General features: G+C 46.0%; 1 protein-coding gene across 1 annotated transcript in view; it reads right to left on the reverse strand.

Annotated features, from left to right (window-relative positions):
- Window positions 1–9,835, reverse strand: part of LOC144598849 (5-hydroxytryptamine receptor 2A-like) — a 40,636-nt gene extending 30,801 nt beyond the window's left edge. The window contains exon 1 of the mRNA XM_078409352.1: window positions 8,624–9,835. Coding sequence (XP_078265478.1) covers window positions 8,624–9,014 — 391 coding nt within the window. The 5' untranslated portion in view covers window positions 9,015–9,835. The remainder of the gene's footprint in view (window positions 1–8,623) is intronic.
- Window positions 9,836–26,296: the final 16,461 nt, after the last annotated feature.

A 26,296-nucleotide genomic window follows, 5' to 3' on the forward strand; every position in this document is an offset into this window, starting at 1 on the left:
CATATCTCTTGTTTCCCTTATCTCGCACCAATCTGAAGTGTCTCGACTCGAAGCGTCACCCATTCCTTCTCTCCAGAGATGCTGCCCGTCCCGCTGAGTTACTCCAGCTTTTTGTGTCTATATTCTAATCCTAGCCGAGTTCCTGTCCAAGTGCCCTGAAGAGCAGCTCTCTGCATTTTCAGTGTCAGATGTAACATGACAGTCAATGTAAGCGCTCTGCAGCTCATTCTGCTCACACAGACTCACCTCCGTGTACTACAACTGACGAGCACACTTGAACACACCAGATCAAAGTGACAATTCGTGCCTTGCCTCAACGCAGCACTTTCTTATCGACCATGCGTGTCAAATCGCACGACATCCATAAATGCACCAGGAACACGCGGTGAACTTTATCATAAGAAGATAACTGCAGATGCTGGTACAAATCGAAGGTTTTTATTCACAAAATGCTAGAGTAACTCAGCAGGTCAGGCAGCATCTCGGGAGAGAAGGAATGGGACCCGAAACGTCACCCATTCCTTCTCCCCCGAGATGCTGCCTGACCTGCTGAGTTACTCCAGCATTTTGTGAATAGTGAACTTTATCATTCTATTCATTACTCATCTATGTTTATTTGAAGGAAACGTCGTGTTGTGGTGAAATTACATTTTGCGCCAGGGTTCACTTCGGGAACGATGATTCACATTTTCTAGGGAGAGAAACACCAGTCTTTAAAAGAGGGTAACGATAACACCCCTCTGTTCATCTGCAGGTTGGTGGATGGTTAGCGCGGTGCTCGCTAGTTGCCGAGTCTGTGTGGTCACTGGGAGCTCGCTGATGTTTTGAATTGAACTGACCCCACCAAGGGCCCTGCAGTACGGTCATCGTAGCTGTCTGAGGAAAACGCTGGCCTCGAATCTCTCTTCCCCGTGTTCACCTGCTGGTCTACCTGCCATTGTTCCTCGACCTGTTCTTCTCCTGCCTTGCTCTTCGCCGCATACTTCCTGGGAAAACATCATGTGTAGCTCAGGTTTCCCAAATGCAGGGAGGGTGTGGAGGCTTGGGAGAGATTGCAGAAGATGAGGCCTGGATTATAGGGCATTAGCTGGAAAGCGAGATAGGACAAACTTGGATTTTTTTTCTCTCTCGGCAGTGTAGGAGGTTGAGGGAAGATTTGATAGAAGTTTATAATAAGAGAGGCGTGGATAAGATTTTTTCCCCAGTGTGTAAGGGTCAAATAAGAGAGGGCACAGCGTTGTGAGAAAAGGAAAGTTGAAAGGAGATGGGGGGAGGGGCAACTTTTTACACTGAGAGTGATGGGTGCAAGGAATGCCAGGGATGGTAATGAAGCAGATATGATAGTGGTGTTTAAGAACCTTTTAGATAGGGACATAGATATTCAGGGAGTGGAGGGGTATGGATCATATGCAAACAGAAAGGAGCCATATTTAAATTCCTTAAAATTACTTTAAGGAGGCATCATGTTCAGTACAGACATTGCGGGCTGAAGGGCCTGTTCCCATCCAGTACTGATCCATGTACTATGTTCTAATCATCTTCAACTGGTGTGATTGGCACTCGCAAATGCTGATGGTCCACCGGATTAGTTGACCAAGAGGGCTGAGAAATGCTGTCCCTCAGCGCCATGTTTATGAATTTCACCAGACAACGACTGGTAATGAGGAGGTAATCCGGCGTAAAGAATGAAAATAATATTGAATGTTTTAATGAGATCACGTCCATCTGATCAAAATCATAGTAGGCCAGTCTGCTCCATCTTCCCTTGCCCCAAGGATGAACCTGCGGAATGTCTGTACACCCCCACCTACTATCTCTGCCCTTTGCCAAGTAGCAAACCAGACCTGTACACAGTATCCCAGGTGCAGTCTCAGCACAACAGCAGGTGCAACAGGACCACTTCAGTAAATCCTCTGAACTTTATCTTCTCTGTTTCCTCTAGAAATGCAAATAGCCTGAAAGAGCCAGGCATTAAAGGTAAATATCTCATTACTCAAGTTGACTGAACAGGACAGACCTGAGAAATTTACAAGAGCGCACATGCTTTGTGTGTAGAATTTCAATTCAGCTCACAGCATATAATGTTAAGTGTGATGAAGCACCACATAAATGATTTGATATTAAAAAATCAGGTCCATATGTTCAAAGGTGTGGTGGCGTCATGGAATATGAAATTGGCCAAGGGGGAGAAAGCAAGGGGCAATGGTGTTATTTCGATTTTAAATTCCCTTATGAGATTTGACCATTGTTGGAATTGCAGACCATTACCCTTGAGAAGGAGGTGGTGAGCTGCAGCTCTGAACCTGGACGGAGGGGAGAGAGCCGGCAATGCGTGACCAACAGAGGCAGCTGCTGCATGCACGTCCCATTGTGAAGGTGCTCCACGGTGCTGTTGATGGGAGGAGGGAGGAGGCTGATGATGAACCCTCCACACATTTTCCAAGGCAGGATGGTGGGGAACCAGCAGGCCTTGACCTGCAGGACCAACCCTGGGAAAGGGCCGAGGGGCAGTCGGCATTCTTGTGCTGGTGCATCCAGGGTATCTGGCATTCTCTCCTGCTATGCCCTCTCTCCCTGGTCTCTACTTTCTTCACTGGACTGGGCACCCCCTGGGCATGCAGTGGGTGCCACCATTGGTCAAATGTTGTCATCTCTCTCTCCTCCTCTCTGGGATTCTGCTCTCTGTGCAGAATGGGGAGGAAGTCTGGAGCACAGGTCCCAGAAGAGCAGGAGACCAACAGGCAGTGGGTCAATGTGGGTGGAAGTTCTCCAGATGCCCCCAACTATCACTGGGGATTGATGGGGGCTGTCGGGAACTGACTCTGCCCAGGATGTAGACTTCTACCACCTGGGGAGTTTGACATTCCTGGAGAATTTTCCACATCCTGCAATGTCCTCCAGGAGTTGGCAATGAGATCATATAATTCTCTCCATGATCCATTTTGGCAGCCAGGGTGAGTTATACAGACATTAATCCCAACACTACAGGTGAGGTAGTAACCAATGGAAAGATTGGTGACAGGACAGGGTAGGGACATGTGACACTACAATGACAGGACGAGTGAACTGATCGACTGTGGAAGAAAAAAATGGTGCCAATGAAAAATTAGTTTAGTTTATTGTCATGTGAAACGAAGTACAGTGAAAAGCTTTTTGTTGCGTGCTAACCTGTCAGCGCAAAGACTATACACGATTGCAATCGAGCCATGCACAGTGTAGTACATGATAAAGGGAAATAAAGGTTAGTGCAAGATAAAGTCCAATAAAGTCCGAATAAAGATGGTCTGAGGGTCCCCAATAAGGTAGATAGTAGCTCAGGGCCGCTCTCTAGTTATCGATAACAGCCTGATAACAGCAGGGGGGGGGGAAATGAAGGTTGGAACAGGAAAGCAGTGCAGGAACATGAAGGGTGCACGTGTGGGCTCTTGGCAGGGAGCTGGAATAGGTAAGAGGCTGTTAATCAGCCTCTGCTACCCCTGGCCCTGTAAGTATTAGCATAGGGAACAGAAGCAAAGAAATCATGAATAACGTTAATAATCTCCGGTTAGTGTTTAGCTGCAGCGCAGTCTCAGTCTCAGAAGGTGCTGTGGATTCTGACTGGGGAGAAACTCTTTCAACAGCAGGGGATCAGTGGACCGACACAAAAGACTGCAGATGCCAGAACCTTGAGCACAAAACAAGCTGTTGGAAGAACTTGATGGGCCAGGCAGCATCTGTGAGACAAGGTGGACAGATGATATTTTAGGGTCAGGACCCTTCTTCAGAACAGAAGACACGGGGTCAGATGGATGGAGGGGAGGTGAACACCCAAGCTCAGGGAAAGGGGTCTCTGGTCATCCATCTGCAACTGAATCCTCATCAATAGACCACAATTAGTATGAATTGGCAGCAACACTTCCTCCTCAATAACCATCAGCACAGGAGCACCTCAAGGCTGTGTGCTCAGCCCCCTGCTCTACTCACTCTATACTCATGACAGTGTAGCCAGACATAGTTCCAATTCCAGCTTCAAATTGGCCAATGATACCACCATTGTTGGACAAATTACAGATGATGTGAGTCAGAGTAAAAGGGGGAGATTGATCTACTGACTGAATAGTGCCAGAACAACAACCTTGCTCTAAACATCAATAAAACCAACAAACTGATTATTGACTTTGGAAGAGGAAACTCTAGTATATGTCTTCATTGATGGGACGGTGGTGGAGAGAGTTAAAACCACATTTCTGGGGGTGCATATCTCTGAAGATCTGTCCTGGACCCAGCACATTGATGCAATCATAAAGAAAGCCCATTAATACCTCTACTTCCTTAGAGGATTGAGGAGATTCAGTATGTCCACAAATACTCCCTTGAACTGGTGCACAGTAGAGAGCATTTTGACAGGTTCGGCAACTCAAACACCCTGAGGAAGATTGCAAAAGTTGGTGAACACTACCTAGTCCATCACGGGTACTGATCTCCCCATCATCGAAGGGATCTACAGGAGTCACTGCCTCAAAAAGGTAGCCAGCATCATCAGAGACCTACACCACCCTGGCCACACTCACTTCACTCCTGTCATTAGGAAGAAGGTAAAGAAACCTGTAAACTGTAGCGTCCCAGTTCAGGAGCAGCTTCTTCCCAGCAACCACCATACTATTGAACACTACGATCTCCAAATAAGGTCTGAACTACATGGACTTGGGGGCTTTGATTTGTCTGTGCACTATTATTCTTTATATATTATTGTTGCGCTATCGTGCACCATTTTGGCTGTTTATATATATATATAAAATACAGCACTGCAGCCAAAATGGTGCACGATAGCGCAACAATTTTAGGTCCACCTTACTCACCATCGTCTGGTGCTAATGGAAGAAGTTTCATTGAAATCGGTGTTATATTTTTAAAGTTATTCACATTTTAGTTTAAATCTATCTTCAAGGGAGGGGGAGGAGGGAGGGGGGTGGAGGGAGGAGGGAGGGGACGGGGGGAGGGGAGGAGGGGAAGGGTGAGGGGAGGAGGGAGGGGAAGAGGGAGGGGAGGAGGGAAAGGTCAGAGGGAGTGAGGAGGGAGGAGGATGGGGAGGGAGGGTGAAGGAGGGAAGAGGGGGGGTGGGGGGGGTGGTGAGGGGGGGAAGGAGAGCGTGCTGCACCAATGCAGGAGAGGTTTGGGCCCAACGGGTCCACTTGGCCTAATATGACAATAAAACACTCTTGACTCTCATTGCTGGAGTGGGCTGTAATAATCTGGAATGATCAGACAGATATTGTGATGGAGACACAAGGACACAAGGATCTGCAGATACTGGAATCTTGAGCAAAACGAAAATTCTGGAGGATTCAGTTGGAGTGGGTTAGGCAGCATCTGGGGAGGGAATGGACATCAAAGTTTCAAGATGGGACCCTTGAGACTGATTGGACCTTGATGGAAAAGTAAGGTGGGGGTGGGACGAAGCTTGGCAACTGAAAGGTGGATAGAGGTGTGGGGGGTGATTGGCAGATGGATGGAGTAAGTGACAAAGGCTACACGACTAGTTGGGTGTCGCATGGCTCGATGCTGGGACCGCAGCTATTGGCAAGATACATTCATGATTTAGATGAAGGAATTAAAAGTAACATTAGAAATTTGCAGATGACACAAAGCTGGGTATCACAATTTGTACCAGCATCTGCAGTTATTTTCCTACACAAAGCTGGGTGGCAGTGTGAACTGTGAAGAAGATGTCATGAGGATGCAGAGTGACTTGGACAGGTTGTGTGAGTGGGCAGATGCATGGCAGATGCAGTATAATGTGGATAAATGTGAGGTTATCCACTTTGGTGGCAAGAACAGCAAGGCAGAGTATTGTCTGAATGGTGTCAGGTTAGGAAAAGGGGAAGTACAATGAGACCCGGGTGTCCTTGTACATCAGTCACTGAAAGTAAGCATGCAGGTACAGCAGGCAGTGAAGAAAGCGAATGGTATGTTGGCCTTCATAACGAGAGGAGATGAGTATCGGAACAAAGAGGTCCTTCTGCAGTTGTACAGGGCCCTGGTGAGACCACACCTGGAGTATTGTGTACAGTTTTGGTCTCCTAATTTGAGGAAGGACATTCTTGCTATTGAGGGAGTGCAGCGTAAGTTCACAAAGTTAATTCCCAGGATGGCGGGACTGTCATATGATGAAAGAATGGAGTGGCTTGTATTCACTGGAATTTAGAAGGATGAGAGGGGATCTTATAAAAACATAAAATTATTAAGGGATTGGACGCGCTAGATGCAGGAAACCTGTTCCCGATGTTGGGGGAGTCCAGAACCAGGGGCTACAGTTTAAGAATAAGGGATAGGCCATTTAGAACTGAGATGAGGAAAAACTTTTTCACCCAGAGAGTTGTGAATTTGTGGAATTCTCTGCCTCAGAAGGCAGTGGAGGCCGATTCACTGGATGCATTCAAGAGAGTTAGATAGAGCTCTTAGGGCTAGCGGAATCAAGGGATATGGGGAGAAGGCAGGAACGGGGTATTGATTGTGGATGATCAGCCATGATCACATTGAATGGCGTCGCTGGCTCGAAGGGCCAAATGGCCTACTCCTGCACCTATTGTCTATGTATCTATGCATCTATGTGAAAAGGTGGCAAGATTATGTCAGGTAAGGAAAGAAGAGGAGGAGTGAAATGTAAAGCCAGAGGGAGAGGGATCTGAAGCAAGGGGCCAGGGGAGGAGGAAGAGGGGGATAAAGGTGAAGGAAGGCTTGGAGGTGGGAGATCTGTGTATGAAGGAGGGGGAAAGCAAGGTGACTAGAGGGGGGGGGGGGGGGGGTGGTGGAAGAAATGGAAGCATACTCCGGCAATGGTTGGAAGCACAGGAAAGAACGAGCGGGTTAGGGATGTATTACTTGAAGGTGGAGATTTCAATGTTCATACCATTAGGATGTAAGCTACCTGAGAGGAATATGAGGTGCTGTTCCTCCAGTTTGCGTGTGGCCTCACTCTGGCAATGGAGGAGGCCCGGGACTGAAAGGTCAGTATGGAAATGGAAAGTGGCGTTAGCAACCATGAGATCAGCAGCCCTTAGCAGACCGAGCCCAAGCGTTCAGTGAAACATCTTGTCTGCGCTTGGTCTTGCCGATGTAAAGGAGGCCACGCCGGGAACACCGAATGCAGTAGAGAAGGTTTGAATCCGTGTCGCCTGGAAGAGCTGCTGGGGTCCCTGGATGGAAATGAGAGAGGAGGTGTGGGGGCAGGTGTTACGTCTCCTGTGGTTGCAGGGGATAGATAGAATGATGGGAAGAGATTGTGTTCATTCTCAAGAGGCAGCGGTTGTCGAACCTGTAGAGAACTGTCGAACCAGATCGGTGCGCGTTCGCAGTGAGTCAGAAGCCCGTGGCCAGGCAGCGGATGGGATTTATGATAAAGCTGACAGTCTCAGGATGCTGGTCCCGAATTCAGCCCTTCACTCCATATCCATGAAATGACGAATTTAAATCCCCCAGCAATTGCCAGCAATTTGGGCCCACGCCTGTCAATCAACGGTTCAGACCTCATGAAACGAGTCCAGGACTACAACCTCTTTCCCACTCTCGTCTTAAGGCCAGTAATGTTCAGCAGTGAATCAGAATCTTGCATGAAGTGGATGGACGAACCTTTTAAGCTGCCGCGCATGGCCTGAAATGGCGGGATAGACACAATGTGCTGGAGCAACTCAGCGGGTCAGGCAGCATTTCTGAAGATAAAAGATTAGGCGACGTTTCGGGTCCGGACCCTTCTTCAGGCTGAAAGGAGGTGGTTTAATCGTAACTTTACAAGAGGAAAGGAAAAAGAAAACTATAATCTTTGGGGGAAGAGCAGGCTTGTGGTGGGATTAGCTGGGTAGTGAGGAGGGAGGATGTGCTGAATCTTTCTGTGCCGTAGGGTTCTGCAAATCTAGACTCTTGGGAGAAGTTGAAAATATCAAGTAAACCATTTGAATACATAAAAGGCACACGGGATAGATTTCACCACATTACTGTGAAACATCTGTCCTTTGTGAAGTGCTATTTAAATGTTCATTTCCGATATTAACATTTGCAATTACCTAGAAAATGGAAGAAGCAAGGACATTTTCAAAGCAATTTGTACAATTTACGAGACCGGACTTGCACGCCCGCTGGATGTTACACACTAACTGTAAGATCGCTGCTACTGACATTTTCAACGCTACATTTCCCTAGCATGCATGCATGCCAATGTTTAAAGCTGCGCAGTATGGCTGCTTGGGAGCTGGGGGGTGAATATTTTAAAACATTCAGCAAAAAGCCCTATGGTTTATTCAGTGAGAGTTGCCTTTCGATTTCCATCACAATGATCAGTAAAAGTCAGTACTTGTCCTGCTGAAGATGAAACCAAATCACACACTTCCACTCCCTGTCAATAGCGAGACCCTCTCACTGCAAGGCTTCTCACTGGCAACGTCGCCAATCCACAGCCGGGCGTTCATGTTAAACCACAGACATATTTTCATCACGTTCACCACATAATTGTCGGCACCCCCCTTGCTTTACTCAACAGGGGCTCCCCGGGCAACAGGGGAGCAAAGAGAGACAAACGCGGCGCGAATCTTGTCAAATGAAATCAAGTTAAAAGGTTTGATTTCTTGCAGAGTGTAGGGACTGCACCTACCGTATAGGACGGTGATGAGGGACACGGGCATGACCAGGATCCCCACCAGCATGTCTGCTATCGCCAGGGACATGAGGAAGTAGTTGGTGGCGTTCTGTAGTTTTTTCTCCAGTGACACAGCCACGATGACCAAAGTGTTGCCACCGATGGTGAGGACAATCACAATGACAATCAGCAGGGCCGCCCAGTTCTTGTCCTTCCTGCTGCCGCTGCCACTGCTGCAGCCTTGGTTGTGTAGTGGCTCGGGGGCCAGGGTGAGGTTACAGGAGCCGGCTCTGTTCGCCAGCGCTGTCAGGGCTTTGGTGCCCAATGCGCCGAGGTTGTCCAGGAAAGGTGCAGGAGAGGAGGCGGTCAGGTTAGCGGAGTTCCCCACTTCATTTAGGGAGCTCATTCTCTGAACTTCAAGCCTGACGCACTCATCGGCCAAGTCGATCACATCCTTCTAAGGAGTGTGGGCTGTGATAGATACCTCGCATAGCTTCACTGTGGACGCGGAAAGCCAGCACTCCCCTTCCAGTCTCTCCCACCACGTCCATCCCAGTCTGTCAGCATTCCTAGGAAACACTTCAGTCCGGAGTCAAACAGCATCTACAGACGCAACCCAAGTCACTCGCCTTCACAAATCCACCGCTGCCTCCCACAGTCAGTCAGTCACTCCTCTCACGGGTTGTGTTTTTAACACAGGACTGTTGTCCTCACTGTAGGCACAGAGCAATAATCTTCCTCCTGAAACAGAACTGCACTTGCAAGATCAATCCGGGACCTCGGGCTCATTTATTCTTCACTGACAAAGCTGCTGATTTTGCACTTTCCAGAGCCAATGTTTTGTGTTGTGGAGGGATATTTCCAGCGGCTGGAGCCGTAGCCCACGTCCCAGTCAGAAGGCTCGGGCTGTGGATTTGCACTCATGCTCCATCCGCGGCTCTCCACTCTCTCCGGCAGGGAATCCAGCAACGAGTGAGAGCCCAGTGTGGGTGTGTGTGTGTGTGTGCGCACCAGGAAGTCTGGGACTTCCAGCAAAAACATCTTAGCATCATCGCTACCAGAACTCAGCAGCACCATTCCTGGTCTGAAGAAGGGTCTCGACCCGAAACGTCACCCATTCCTTCTCTCCCGAGATGCTGGCTGACCCGCTGAGTTACCCCAGCATTTTGTGAATAAAATCCTTCGATTTGTACCAGCATCTGCAGTTATCTTCTTATAGCACCATTCCTCCACCAGGAACCGGGCAACACACAGCACCGTCAACACTTTAACTACCTGTGGCGAACGCATCCTATCCGTACGATCAAAGAAGAAGACATCTAACGGAGGATATTTCATTGGAAGTCGGGGGGAGAAAGAAACGTCGTGGCTCGATCTGTAATTAACAGACGAAGGTGCAGGGGGGGGGGGGGTATTTTGGAGACACAAGAGACTGCAGATGCTGGCATCTTCAGCAGTGGAGGGGAGGGGAGGTCTGGGGGGAGTTGGAGGAGCGAGGCCGGGAGCTGCGGGAGCGACCGAGATAGGAGAAATTCACCGATCTTTTGCGCCGTACATGTTTTGATTCGCTGTCTGCATTAATGTTAGGATGACAATGGCCCGCGTAACAATAGATGTATCCATAACTAATATATCCATTCTGCCTTTTTGAAAGATTAAATTGGCGTTGATTGTCTACCAAGTACACACATGTCATCCACAAAGTACACTTGTAGCCATTGCAATGAAAGATCCTTTCACACACACTGACGCAGTCCATGAACGCAGCCCATCAGCGACTCGAAAGTAAATGCTCCCCTTGGTCGACAGAAAGTGGCTGGCACAGGCCAGGGCTTGTCCATTAAGTTGGGTACTTGAAATGCCATGGCGTAAAAGGTATGAACATGGAGCAGTACAACACAAGAGCTGGCCCTCACCCCACAATGTCCGTGCCCAACATGGTGCCGGGTTAACTAATCTTCTGTATTTGCACATGATCCCTCCATTTCCTGCATATCAAGGTGCCCATCTAAAAACCTCTTAAATGCGTCTATCATATTTGCCTATATCAGGACCCATGGCAATATCAGGACCCATGGCAATGTGTTCAAGCTGTGTCAAAGAACTTGCTCTGCACATTTCCTTTTAATCTTGCCCCTCAAAGCTATGCCCACCAGTCTTTGACATTTCTACCCAGTGATAAAGATTCTAACTGCCTTCATAATCATCATCATAGTCATAATTATAATCATACTTTATTAGCCAAGTCTGTTTTGCAAATTTCATTTACCATACAGTCATAACAATAAAAAGCAACAGAACACACAAAATACATTTTTAACATGAACATCCATCACAGTGACTCCTCCCCATTCCTCACTGTGATGGAAGGCGAAAAAAAGGTCAATCTCCCCTTCTTTGTCCTCCAGCATCGGGGGCCTCTAACCATCCGTTGACGGGGCGATCTTACTCGCGTAGCCGGCGATCAGGCCTTCCTCATCCTTATCCATTCTCCTCATTGGAACCTGCCGGTCCTGAACTCGGATCAGTTGGTCTTTAATCAAGTTCCACACGTCAGATATGGACTTACTCAGTTAGGGTGGCACGGTAGCGCAGCGGTAGAGTTGCTGCTTTACAGCGAATGCAGCGCCGGAGACTCAGGTTCGATCCTGACTACGGGTGCTGCACTGTAAGGAGTTTGTACGTTCTCCCCGTGACCTGCGTGGGTTTTCTCCGAGATCTTCGGTTTCCTCCCACACTCCAAAGACGTACAGGTATGTAGGTTAATTGGCTGGGTAAAGGTAAAAATTCTCCCTAGTGGGTGTAGGATAGTGTGAATGTGCGGGGATCACTGGGCGGCACGGACTTGGTGGGCCGAAAAGGCCTGTTTCCGGCTGTATATATATGATATGATATGATATGATGATATGATAACTGATCCCAATGTATTCCCCCTCGTCATGCTACATATTACTTTATACCCAATTTAGTGCATTCCCCAAGGACTAGTGTTATTGTTATACCTAATTATCTTAAAACTTATGAATTTGTCATCACTGTTCCCAAAAGACTCTTCCACTGAAACACCAGTCACTTGGCCAGGCTTGTTTCTCAATAGAAAGTGCAATGTGGTCCTCAGCAAGTTGAACTATCCACATACTGTTTCAGGAAACTCTCTGGAATACTCCTAACAAATTATGCCTCATCTTTGCCTTTTGCACAGAGCAAGTCCCAGACTTTAGTGGGGAAGTTAAAGCCACTAACTGTGACAACCCTGGTGCTTTTGCATCTCTCCTTAATCTGTCTACATATCTGTTCCTCTATCTCCTGTTGGCAGATTCCTGTTCCGGGAAGACAAATAAAGTTATTCTTGATTTCCCGGCCAATGTTTCTCCGACAGGCTATCATATCATATCATATCATATATATACAGCGCGGAAACAGGCCTTTTCGGCCCACCAAGTCCGCGCCGCCCAGCGATCCCACTATCCTACACCCACTAGGGACAATTTTTACATTTACCCAGCCAATTAACCTACATACCTGTACGTCTTTGGAGTGTGGGAGGAAACCGAAGATCTCGGAGAAAACCCACGCAGGTCACGGGGAGAACGTACAAACTCCTTACAATGCAGCACCCGTAGTCAGGATCGAACCTGAGTCTCCGGCGCTGCATTCGCTGTAAAGCAGCAACTCTACCGCTGCGCTACCGTGCCGCTATCAACTCAATCAGGTTAGTCAAACACAACCTGCCATGTACAAAACCGTGCCAGCTATTCCCAATTAGCCCATTCTCTTCCAAATGGTAGTAAATCCTATTCTCAAGATATTCTGGGAGAGGGGGTGGTAAGGGGGGGGGGGGGGGGGAGAGGGGGATGGTGGAGGGGGGAGATATGTGGCAGAGGGGGGAGAGATGAGGGGGAGAGAGTAAGACTGAGCTGCCTCGACAAGCCTGTGACTGCCAGCATATCCTCAGAGCAAGACTGAGTCGCTGGGACAAGCCTGAGATCACCAGTGCTCCCTCACACCCACAGAAGATGAGGGACTGCACCCCCACATAGACCCAGATATTTGTCTCACCATCCTCCTTTAGTAAATAAAACCTTTCAAGTGAGTTCACCCTACCATAAGTGTGTTGGTGAATTTAATGTCCACATGGCGTTGTTCCTGTGTCACAGAGTGCAGGTACCATAGTTCCTTGAATGTGGCGCCACATAATTAGGGTGGTTAAATAGGGTGGTCATGGAACAGTGGCCTTCATCAGTCAGGATACCAAGTTGAGAAGTTGGGATGTTATGTTACAGCTGTACAAGATGTTAGTGAGGCTGCATTTGGAGTATTGTGTTCTGGTTTTGTCACCCTGCCTGGAAGGATGTTGTTAAGCTGGAAAAGGTGCAGAGAAACATTTACAAGGATGTTGCCAACACTTGACGGCCTGAGCTACAGGGAGAGGCTGGGCAAGCTAGGATTTTATTCCTAAGAGTGCTGGAGGCTGAGGAGTGGTCTTATAGAGATGTATAAGATTCTGACCGTAATAGATATGGTGAATGCACAGAATCTTCTACCCAGAGTAGGGGAATTAAGAACCAGAGGACGTAGGTTTAAAGTGAAAGGGGAAAGATTTAATAAGAACGTGGGGAGCAACTTTTTCATCTGATGGTTTATATATGGAGCCAGAGCCAGAACCAGAGGATGTAGTTGAGGAAGCTATTATAACAGCATTTCAAAGATATTTGGACATGGATAGGAAAGGTTTAGAGGGATATGGGCCAAATACGGGCCAGGGGTACTAGTGTAGATGGGGCATTTTGGTCAGCATGAGCAAGTTGGCTGTGTGACTCCTTGACTGACAAAGGCAGCTCCGTACATGTTATCTCAGGCATGTGACATGCACTTGATTGATAGGCTGGGACCAAAGATTGCAGCATATGGAATCCAAGGTGAGGTGGCTAATTTGATTCAAAATTGGCCAATTGGTGGGAGTTAGAGGGTAATGGTGGAAGAGTGATTTTTTGATTGAAAGTCTGACTAGGGTGCACTGCAGAGATCAGTGCTGGGACACTGGTTGTTTGTGATAAATGTTAATGACTTGGAATGAAAAATGAATGATTTATAAATCTGCAGCTACAGCAAGATATAAACCTTGTGGGAAAGTTGGCCGGAATGTTGGCAGATGGAATTTATTCCTAACAAGTGTGAAGTGATGCAGTTGAGGAAGTCAAATAGGGATAGGACATATACAGTAAATGGTGGCGTGAAAGGAATATTGATGAACGGAGACACTTTGGGGCTCATATCCATAGCTCCCTGAAGGTGGTGAAATAGGTGGATGAAGTGGTGACGAAGGCACTTGCCATATTTGCCTTCATAGGTTGGGGCCTAGAATATAAAAGATGGAACAGTAAATAGAAACAGTGGGTCAGGCTACATCCATGGAGGCAAAGGATTCAGATTGATTTTTGCTTTCCCCCTCTGTCCTGATGCAGCTATTGACCCAAAACATTGACTTACACTTTTTGTCTCACAGATGCTGTCAGACCTACTGAATTCTTCCATTGTTCTGTTTGTTGTCCCAGATTCTGACTCCAGAACAAGGGGTCACAGTTTAAGGATAAGGGGGAAGTCTTTTAGGACCGAGATGAGAACGTTTTTTTCCACACAGAGAGTGGTGAATCTGTGGAATTCTCTGCCACAGAGGGTAGTTGAGGCCAGTTCATTGGCTATATTTAAGAGGGAGTTAGATGTGACCCTTGTGGCTAAAGGGATCAGGGGGTATAGAGAAGGCAGGTACAGGATACTGAGTTGGATGATCAGCCATGATCATATTGAATGGCGGTGCAGGCTCGAAGGGCCGAATGGCCTACTCATGCACCTATTTTCTATGTTTCTATTCTAGTATCTGCAGTCTAAACTTTCCAATCCGGATTCCGCTCAAACCACTGTACTGAAACTGCGCTCCTCAAAATCACAAACGACATTCTCCTCTCCTCCGACGCTGGCAACCTCAACATCCTCATCCTACTTGACCTCAGCGCTGCCTTTGACACCATAAATCACTCCATTCTCCTCACCCGACTTGAAACCTCCCTTAACATCACCGGCACAGCCCTATCCTGGTTCAAATCTTACCTCTCTGACAGACACCAGTTCATCTCCATTAACAACTGTAAATCCCCCACCGCTCCCCTCCCCCAAGGTGTCCCCCAAGGCTCAGTCCTTGGCCCCCTCCTCTTCATCCTCTACCTGTTCCCCCTTGGTCAATTAATCCGCCGTCATGGTCTCAACTTCCACTGCTTCGCCGATGATATCCAGCTCCTCATCTCCACCAAGTCAATCTCCCCCACCACACACTCTACACTGACAAACTGCATCACTGAAATAAAATCTTGGCTTCAATCAAATTTCCTCAAACTCAATTGCAACAAATTTGAAATCATCATCATTGGTCCAAAAACGCTCACCAAATCCACCCAAAACTTCATCCTCAACATTGATGGTCTCCCAGTATCCACCTCACCTCACATCCGGAATCTTGGAATCATCTTTGATCAAACCCTCTCCTTCGACAAACACATCAAATACATCACAAAGACAGCCTTCTTCCACCTCAAAAACATTGCCCGTCTCCGTCCATCCCTCTCCTCCACAGCTGCAGAAACCCTCATCCACGCCTTCATCACCTCCCGTCTGGACTACTGCAACAGCCTCCTCTATGGTGCACCCTAAAAAATCATCAGTAAACTTCAATACATTCAAAACTCCGCTGCCCGTCTACTCACCCACACCCCGATCCGTGATCATATCACCCCCATCCTTTATAAACTCCACTGGCTCCCCATCCCCCAGAGAATCCAGTACAAAATCCTCCTCATAACCTACAAAGCCCTCCATAACCTGGCCCCATCCTACCTGACCGACCTCCTCCACAGGCACACTCCCACCTGCACCCTCCGCTCTGCTGCTGCCAATCTCCTATCCCCCCACATCCGGACCAAACTCAGATCCTGGGGGGACAGGGCTTTCTCCATCGCTGCTCCCACCCTATGGAACTCACTACCCCAAACCGTTAGAGACTCCTCCACACTCACCACATTCAAAACATCGCTGAAGTCTCACCTGTTCAGTACTGCCTTCAACCACTGAAGGTCACCTCACCTTCTGTCTCCTTTCTCTGTTCGTTTATTTATTTACTTATTTATCTATTTATTCATTTCCCTATGTTCTCTAAATCTCTGTAAAGCGTCTTTGAGTATATGAAAAGCGCTATATAAATAAAATACATTATTATTATTATTAAATATCAGCAATAATTTGTTCCAGTCCAACCACATTGACATACAACAAGCAAGTACACCAACTAACGCCTTCTACTTCCTCAGAAGATTTAGGAAATGCAACATGTCTCCAATGACACCAATTGCTGGAGGTGCACCATAGAAATCATCCTTTCAGAATGCATCACAGCTTGGCTTGGCAGCTGATCTGTCAAAGACCACAAGAAATTACAGCGTTGTGGTCAGGCTTTCAGTATAGGAGTAAAGAGGTTCTTCTGCAGGTGTAAAGGGGCCTGGTAAGACCACATCTGGAGTATTGTGTACAGTTTTGGTCTCCTAATTTGAGGAAGGACATCCTTGTAATCGAGGCAGTAGGTTCACAAGATTGATCCCTGGGATGGCGGGACTGTCATATGAGGAAAGATTGAAAAGACTAGGCTTGTATTCACTGGAGTTTAGAAGGATGAGAGGGGATCTTATAGAGACATATAAAATTATAAAAGGTCTGAACAAGCTAGATGCAGGAAAAGTGGTCCCAATGTTGGGCGAGTCCAGAACCAGGGGCCACAGTCTTAGAATAAAGGGAAGGCCATTTAAAACTGAGGCGAGAAGAACGTTTTTCACCCAGAGAGTTGTGAATTTGTGGAATTCTCTGCCACAGAGGGCAGTGGAGGCCAAATAACTGGATGGATTTAAGAGAGAGTTAGATAGAGCTCTAGGGGCTAGTGGATCAAGGGATATGGGGAGAAGGCAGGGTTATTGATTGTGGATGATCAGCCATGATTACAGTGAATGGTGGTGCTGGCTCAAAGGGCCGAATGGCCTCCTCCTGCACCTATTTTCTATGTTTCTATGTTTCTAGGTTCCTGTTTATGACACAAACAAGCCTCTTCCCCCACTGACCCTATCTGCACTTCATGTTGCCTCAGGAATGTAGCATAATGAAGGGCCTCTTACGTCTTCGTCGTTCATTCTTCTTCCCTCTTCCTGGGCAGAAGATACAAAACCTTAAAGCATGTACTACCAGATTCAAGGACAGCTTCTAACCCACTCTTAACTGACTCTTGAATGGACCTCTCAAATCTGTGAATGTTTCTGACCTCCTGATCTACAATATTGCAGCCTTTACATATATTTTAAATCTACATATTCTCCGAAGCTGTAACATTAAATTCTGCATACTGGTTTCTTTCACTTTTTGCACGGCCTGTTGTAGTTGTGTATGGTCCTACAAGATTATTTATCTGGATATCACGCAAAGTTTTTTACTGTATCCTGGTACAGATGATAATAACAAAGTAATACCATAAGATTACCAATACCTCTTTGGTCTTCATAAGAGTTGGGACATTATGTTACAACGTTGCAAAGCACAGGTTAGATTCACCTGGAGCACTGTGTGCAGTTCTGGTTGCCTCATCATAGGAATTATATGGTTGTGCTGGTGGAGTGCAGAGGAGATTCACTAGGATGTTGCTTGGATTGGACAACTTTAGTTATGGAGAGAGATTGGATAGGCTGGACATATTTTTCCTGGAGTAAAGGAGGCTAAGGGGTGACCTGATAGAAGTGTATAAAATTAGAAAGGAAAGGCACATAGTCAAATTATTTTTTGCAAGGTAGGGTATCAAACACAAAAGGGTAGGTTAAGGTGATAGGAAGATTTAAAGAAGATCTGAGGCAAAGTCTTTTTACACAGTGTGGTTGATATCTTGAATGCACTGCCAGTGGAGGTGGTGTTGGAATCAGATACAATCACTACATTTAAGGCAGACACTTAAATAGGCAAGGCATAGATGGATGCTGTCCGAATGTAGGCAAATGAGTGCAGAGGAGTAAAATGGGCAGCATGGACAGGGTGGGTCGAAGGGCCTGTTTCTGTGTGTATGACTTTACAACTCCAGGAAAACCTGTATTACTGCTCCAGGAAACATGGATTCAAATCATAGCATTGCAGTTTGAGAATCCAATCATTTACAGTAAATATCAGCTATGGCTGCCTGCAGAGGTGAACCTGGTAGTGTCGGTGGGGTGCATTTATACAGCTGTGTGATTTAGGGAAGACACCTGGTGTCTTTCCCCACTCTGGTTAATACGCAGCTGTGATCCAGCAGTAGATGGTGAGCTCCCATATAGCATTTAGCTCTTCACGGGGCACTGGGAGGGGTATGAGATCATGGCCTTACCAGGAACCCACAGCAGAGGAGTGATGTTCACTTCGCAAGATCCCCATCCATCCATTATAACCTTTTGCATGAGCAACATTTGGAAGTCAGTCTTTGATTTATAAAAACCGGAGTAGTTATCCAGCACTTTCAGCCTTAGGAAATCCTCAAGGTCTCCAACAAGAGTCGAGACACAGCCACATTAAGTGATTGTTGGCCAAAGAGTGGACTTTATGAGCTTCTTAGAGTGAGAAGTCAGGGGGTGGACAGGAAGTTAAAGCAGGAACGTCTTCTTTTGAAGCAAAGTGGTTCTGAATATAGACCCTCAATCAAAGAATCTTTTCCATGGTGATAGAACACTATCACAAGAAATAAATACTGAAGCCCAAAACTATCAATTCTTACACCATGGTTTGAAATCTCTGGTACCATAGATCAGTTCATGTGATAGAAGTACACACTTAATGAAGGGGCAGAACAGATTAGATCACTTCACAATAGTTGGGTTCAGAAAAAATATTTTCTTGCAGAAAACTCATTCTGGTTTGTGTAATTTTTTTCATTGACAGGAACTGGAAATGATTTTGTGCTGTTTAACAACACCGCCGTTGGAAAACGAATTCTACTTTAAAGTGGCTGAATTGAGCTGAGAGTTACTACTGGAGAAATGCGGGATGAATGGTGATGGTGTGTGTATTTCTGAGGGTCCATTGAATAAAATAATGTCCTGTGGTCAGGACCTCTGTCCTGAGGTCAGAACGCTCTAGTTTACTCTCTAAACTAGAGATTAAAAATGAACTACTGGAGGAACATCTGTCAAGCAGCATCTGTAGAGACAGAGGGATGGTTGGAATATCGGCTCGAGAACCTGCACTAGGACTAAGAGTGTAGAGGGGAGAGAGCAATTACAAAGGGGGGAGAGAGAGGGGTGAGAGGCTGGGTGATAGGTAGAACCAGGTGAGGATGGATGATGGGCAGATGGAACCAGGTGGAGGGTCGGGCCTTGCTATCCTTCAGGTTAGGTTCCATCCCCTCCCCCACATGGCTCCATCTGCCCAACATCCCTCCTCATCTGGTTCCACCTGTCATCTCCCAGCCCCTCACCCCTCCCTTTCACCTCTATACACCAAGATGTCTACTTCAGCTAGTCCCATTTGGCCCATAACCCTCTTGACCTTTTCTGTCCATGCACCTGTCTAAATATCTTTCAAATACTATGATTGTATCTGCCTCTCTCACTTCCTCTGACTTATTCCATATACGTAACACCCTCTATGAAAAGGTTGCCCGTCGATCCCTTTGAAATCTTGTACCTCTTACCTTAAACATGTGCCTTCTATTTTTAGACTGTTGACCATTCATTTTAACTATGTTCCTCACGATTTTGTAAAACTCAATAAGGGCACCCTTCAGCATCCTACGCTCCAGGGAAAACAGTCCTAGTCTATCTAATCTTTCATTATAATTCAAGTCCTCCAGTCCCCATAACTTCTCTGTGAATCTTTTCTGCACCCTTTCCAGCTTAACGACTTCCTTCCTGTGGCTAGGTGACCAGAATTGTAGTTTCTGTAACCAGAAGCTCCAAATGTGGCCTTATCGACATCTTGTACCGCTGTAACATGATATTCTAATACCTGTACTTAATGGAAGCACAAGAAACCGCAGATGATGGAATCTTTACCAAAAAAAAAACTATTGGAAGAATTCACTGGGTCAGGCAGCATTGGTGGAGAGAATGGAGAATGACGTTTTGGGTCAGGACTTTGCTTCAGACCGATAGAGTGGGGGGCAAGAAAGCTGGAAGAAAGGTGGAGGTGGGACAAAGTCGGGCAGGTGATAGTGGGTACAACTGAGAGGATTGACCGACAAAGGCAAATGTGCAAAGTTTTCTTCACCATCCTGCCTCTCTGTATCCACTTTCAGGCCGATATTTGGAACTTGCTGCCAGAGGAGGTAGTGGAACTAGATACAGTCACTTTGATTAAACGGCATTGAGACTGACACTTAAACAAAGCATGGAAAGATATGGTCATAATGCAGGCAAATTAGATTAATAAAGATGGAGCAAAATGTCAGCATGGACATGGTGGACCGAAGGGCCTGATTTTGTGCCGTACAACTCTATGACTATGATACCATGAAACCTAACACCTTTTTGGCCACATCTTTCCTTTAGCCATGTATTCGGCTCACCTGTCCTTCTATTCATATACTTACCAGCATGTGGCACTGGAAATAATCCACAGATTGCAACATGCTCTTTCTCTTTGATTTGTGACCTAGCTCTCCAAATTCTTACTGCAGGACCTCATTACTCTTTTGACCCATGCTGTAAATATCAATGTGAACCTTGACTTTGGCTGTTTGGAATGCCCATTGGAATGCCCTGGAAATGTTCTGTGATATTCCTTGACCAGGGGCACAACACACCATCCTGGATTCACGTTTACAGCTCTCACCATTGTTGCCCTTACACACTTGCCTCCCCCCACTCTCCCCTCCCTCCTTGTACAGCTGAGCATTCATAGTGCATGAACATGGGTCCAACTGGACTTCCTAGAGATACTTCCTCCATCCCCACCCCTCCCATCATCTTCCAAGATGGAGAAACAATGTTGGAGTGAGAGGTATTGAGGTTTTCCTAACTACCCGCCTCCTCCTCTCCTCATCCAAGTGGTCACCAATTCCTTCTTCAAATGTCTTTTCCTCAGCTGTAGGGGACCACATCTAAAATGCTATCGATGCACCTTAGCCCCATGGGCACACTCTAGTGCCTCCAACCACTACTCAAGTTCATAAACCCAGTACTCCAGTGGGCAAACTGGAGGCACCTCCCACAGATGTAGTCATCCTGACTGCAAGGATGATCTTGGAATTCCAACTTGTGGCAAGCCGTACAGCACAAAGCCCAGCACACCACCATGATTTTTAAATCAGAAAGGACTCATTAAAATATAATCTAATCTGTTCCCACAATTTAAAAAGAGAAAATACTTACCCAGCACCCATCTGACTGATACCAATGTCTCACTATCCAACTAAAATCCGCTCCACTTTTCTACACTCAAACAGTTCCAACCTAATCATCTGAAATTAATTGGCCTTAAATGAGAAGTTCACAATTCCAATTACAGAACTTATCATCAAAAAAGTTTAGGTTTAAGTTCAGGCTTATTATTGTCATGTGCACTGAGATAGTGAAAAGCTTTGTTTTGCATGCTATCCAATCGAGTCATATAACATAAAGATAATCAAGCCAAACTAGTACATAAGATACAGAATACAGCATATACTTCTCAGCATTGTGGTGCTACAGTTTCAGAAACAAAATCCAATGTCTGCAATTAAGTAGAAGATAATCAGATTGTACTCTAGTTGATGAGTGTATTGTTCAGAAGCCTGATAACAGAGAGGGAAAAGCTGTTCCTGAGTTTGGTAATGAGTATTTTCTCCCAACAGGAATGGGGAGAAAAAGGAATGACCGGGGTGGGAAAGGTTTTGTTTAGAGATAAAGCATGGAAACTGGCCCTTTGGCCCACCGGGTCGACACCAACCAACAAACATCTGTTCACACTAAGTCTATGTTATTCCACTTTTACATCCATTCCTCTGTATGTTAGGGCCAATTCTACAGTGTCCAATTGACCTACAAACCCACACGTCTTTGAGATGTGGAAGGAAACTGGAGAATCCAGTGGAAACCCACACAGTCACAGGGAGTAATATGCAAATTCCACACATGTAACACCCAAGGTCAGGATCGAAATGGGGTCCCTGGTGAGGCAGCAGCTCCAGCATTGCGCCACTGTGCCACTCTGATTTTGATTATGTTGGCTGGTTTCCCGAGGCATTGTGAAGTGTCAATGGAGTCAATGGCAGGGAGTCTGGTCTGTGTGATGGAACAGGTATTAGGTGTCTTAGTGGGCAAAGAGATAGACCAATCCCCAGGGCCTGATGAGATTTCTAAACTTTCACTGGTCACGAATGAGATGGCTGGAAGGCAACAAATATGGTATCTTTATTCAGGGACAGCAGTTGAGATGTCAATGGATGTCAATAATTACAGGCACGTAAATCTTCTGTTAGAGGCAGGGTAGTTATTGAAAGAACAATTTAAGGAACCGAATTAATATACACTGAGAACGGCAGGGATTGACAAGGGTTAGTTAGCTTGGATTTATTGATTTGAGATACCGTATAACTAATTGGCGTGAAATTGATGTTGAGGTGATTAAATATAATATTGAGAATGATGTGGTTGATGTTGTGTAAATGGACTTCGATGAGGCCTTTGACAAGGCTCCACATGGAACAAAATGGAACAAAATGTTTCAGCCCATGGGATCCAAGGTAAGTTGGCTAATTGGAACCAAAATCTAACTTACCTGGGATGATGTTCAATGTGGCACTGTCTGCAATCAGTGGTGTGCCGCAGGAATACTCACATTTTGTTGTGTGCCTGAAGCAATTTGGATATGCCTGTAGAGTTATGATGAGTAGGTTTGCACATGACACAGAAATTGGTGGAATTGGTAGTGTGGATAGTGTCAGGCTGCAGGACCGCACTGATCAGATGGTACGACGGGTAGGGCCATGGCAGAGGGAGTTATTCCTGATAAGTGGTAAATGATGAGCTCTGGGAGGATTGATGAAGGTTGGCCAGGCACAATGAATGCTGAAGCTCCAGGGAATATTGAGGAACAGAATACCTTCAGTGTACAAGTCCTAGGATTCCCGACGGTGGCAGTACAGGGAGATAAGGTGATGAGGAGGGCACAAGGGATTCATTTATCTGGCACAGAGTTTTATAGTTGGGAGGTTATGGTACAACTTCACAAACATTGGTTTATCCATAACTGGAGCAGATATGATAACATTGTTTAAGAGGCATTTCGACAGACAGGTGGGCAGGCAGGAAACAGAGGGACATGGACCATGAGCAGGCAGATGAGATTAGCGTTCCAGAAATCAGCCACTCTCTGAATAAACATTTATGCCACAGATCTTCTTTCACACTCCTCCCTCACACTAAATCTATGCCTAATTGGAGAAAGAGCCTGACTATCCATGTCCCTCATAACCTCACATATATGTCTATCAGGTCACCTTTCAGCCTCTTTCACTCCAGGGAAAACAAGCCTAGCCTATCCAATCTCTCCCCAGAACTAAAGTCCTCCAATCCAGGCAATAACTGGGAGAATCTCCTCTGATTTCTCTCCAGGAACAAAGTAGAGGCTGAGGATGCAACACTCAGTGGGTCAGGCTGCATCTACGGAGGCAAACAAATGGTTGAAGTTCCTGGCCGTTGCTCTGCAGGAGGGTAATTACCTGAATTGTCGACTATCTCTCTACATCCTCTGAAGCTGCCTGATCCACTGAGTGCTCCGGGCATTCTCTGTTTTTATCTCAGATTTCCATCACCAGTGGTGGTTTGCATTTCAGCTCTGACACAGCTGTCCAAGCCTTTGATGCACAGGAACCAAGGCCGGAGGATAAGACCAGCAGCTGCCACTGGAGGAATGTACATACTTCTTATTGTAGCTTCCTCTCATCACCCTCTGCAACCCCGCCGCTGTTGGCCAACTTGTGGTCCAATCAGTCCTTAGTCAAATCAGGAAGGGAGCTGAGTCTGCCTGCCCGACCTTCATACCTGTTGATAGACAAGTAGAGAGAGTGGTAAAGAAGATATATTGTATGTTTGTCATCATTGGTCAGGGCATTGAGTAGAAGAGTCAGGAAATCATGTTGCAGCTTTATAGGTCTTTAGTTAGGTTGCATTTGGAGCATTGTGCAGTTCTGACCATGCCATTATAGGAAGGATGTGAAGACTTTTTAGATGTTTACTAGAATACTGCCAGGATTCTCTGAAGAGAAGTTAAACAAATTTGGATTGTTGTCGCTGGAGCATTGGAGGTTGAGGGAAAACCTGATAAAATGCATTAAATTATGAGAGGAACAGGTAGCATAGACAATCAGAACCTTATTCCCAGGGTGGAAATGTTTCAGACTACTTGAACTCCTCTGTTTTGGAAAAAAAAACTAATTGAAAATTCAGAGATGATTCAATATTCCCTAGATCACCCACGCTGTCTTTTCATGATTAATCTGCATCCTTTATTTGTAAAAAATAATTAAGAATCAGAATGGATTTTTTTTCATGTATTCATTCATGACAGGGGGCTTTGCTGCAACAGAAACATTTATTCTTCATGGCCAAGAGCCATTCAAATGGTGGACAATCACTTCCTGGTTTTAATTTAGATTTCCAGCGTCAGCAGTATCACCAGTTTGTCCCTCATAGTGTCAGCATTACCTTTCCCCTTCACACCCATACAGTACATTCTCGCTCTCTCTCTTTCTCTGTCTGTTTCTCCCCCTCTCTGTATCTCTCATTTCCTCTCCCTTCCTCTCTCTGACGATCTTCCCCGCACTCTCTCTATCTTATCATCTCTCTCTCACTGTTTCTCCTTCTTCTCTCTCTATCTCTCTGTTTCTCACCTTATCTCTGTTTGCCTGCTTTATTTCTCTATCGCTCTCTCCCCTCTCCCTTCCCATCTAACTCTTTCTCTCTCTACCTTCCTCTCTCCCTCTCTTTCATTTCTCTCTTTCTCCTTCTGTTCCCCCCCTCTTTATCTCTCTCCCTTGCTATCTCTCTCTCCACCCTTCCTAACCTCCTCCCTATCCCCCACTCTCTTTCCTTCTCTCTCTCTCTCCATCTCTTCTCTCCCTCTTTAAGTTTGCAGATGGCACCAAAGTGGGAGGTGTTGTAGATAGCAAAGATGGTTTTCAAAAATTGCAGCAGGATCTTGATAGGTTGGGCAGGTGGGCTGAGGAATGGTTGATGAGGTTTAATACAGAGAAGTGAAGGTGTTGCATTTTGGGAGTCAAACCAGGGAAGGACCTACACAGTGAATGGTAGGGCTCTGGGAAGTGTCATAGAGCAGAGAGAACTAGGAGTGCAGGTACATAGTTCCTTGAAATTGGCATCACAAGTAGATAGGGTGGTTAAGAGGCTTTTGGCACATTGGCCTTCGTCAGTCAGAGTATAGATAGGGTGGGAGGTCATGTTGCAGTTGTACAAGACATTAGTGAGATAACATTTAGTATTGTGTTCAGGTTTGGTCACCCTGTTATAGGAAAGATGTTGTAAGCTGGAAAGGGTTCAATAAAGATTTTCGAGGATGTTGCCAGGACTCGAGGACCTGAGCTATTGGGAGAGGTTGACCAGGCTAGGAGTGCAGGAGGAAGAGGGGTGATCTTAAAGAGGTGTACAAGATCGTGAATGAAATAGATAGGGTAAATGCAGAGTCTTTTATCTAGAGAAGGGGAATGGAGAACCAGATGACATAGGTTTAAGGTGAGGGAGGAAAGACTTAATAGGAACCTGAGGGACAAATGTTTTTCACAAAGTTTGGTAGATGTATGGAACGAGCTGCCAGAGGAGTTAGTTGAGGTAAGTATTATCCCAATGTTTAAAAAACATTTAGACAGTAATAATAATAATAATAATAATAATAATAATAATAATAATAATAATAATAATAATAATAATAATAATAAAATAAAAAAATATTTGTCACATGTAGGTTGGCACAGGGTCAACAGTACAATGAAATGTGTTTGACAAGACAACGGGTCACCTCAGCAGTAATATTCCAAGGATAAGTACATGGATAGGATATGTTTAGAGGGATATGGGGCAAATGCAGGCAGGTGGGACTAGTGTGGATGGGGCATGTTGGTCGGCATGGGCAAGTTGGGCCAAAGGGCCTGTTTTCACGCTGTATGATTCTATGACTATAACTCTACGCCTCCTCTGTGTCCCTCTCTACCTCTCTCTTTCTTCCTTCTTTCATTCTCTCTCCCTCTTTCACTCTTGCCCTCTCTCCACTCCCTTACTCTCTTGTGCCATTCATTTTCTTTCGGTCTCCGTACCCACACACCCACCCCGGTTTACTTCACTCGTCCCTCTGTCCACAACTTAACTCATTTGCTTTCTCACACTTTCAGCTCTAATGAACGGTCATCAAAACTGAAACGTCAATGCTTTTCTCTCTGCAGTGATCTCTTCCAGTCTACTGTATCTATGTCTCTCATACTTTTGTTAATTTCTATTAGGTCTCCCCTCAGCCTCCGATGCTCCAGAGAAAACAATCCACTTTTGTTCAACGTCTCCTTATAGCTAATACCTTCTAATCCAGGCAGCATCCGATTAACTTTTTCTGCATCCTTTCCAAAGCCTCCACATCTTTCCAGTACTGGGGTGACCA

This window comes from Rhinoraja longicauda, chromosome 12, assembly GCF_053455715.1.
Source record: "Rhinoraja longicauda isolate Sanriku21f chromosome 12, sRhiLon1.1, whole genome shotgun sequence".
Lineage (NCBI taxonomy): Eukaryota > Metazoa > Chordata > Chondrichthyes > Rajiformes > Arhynchobatidae > Rhinoraja > Rhinoraja longicauda.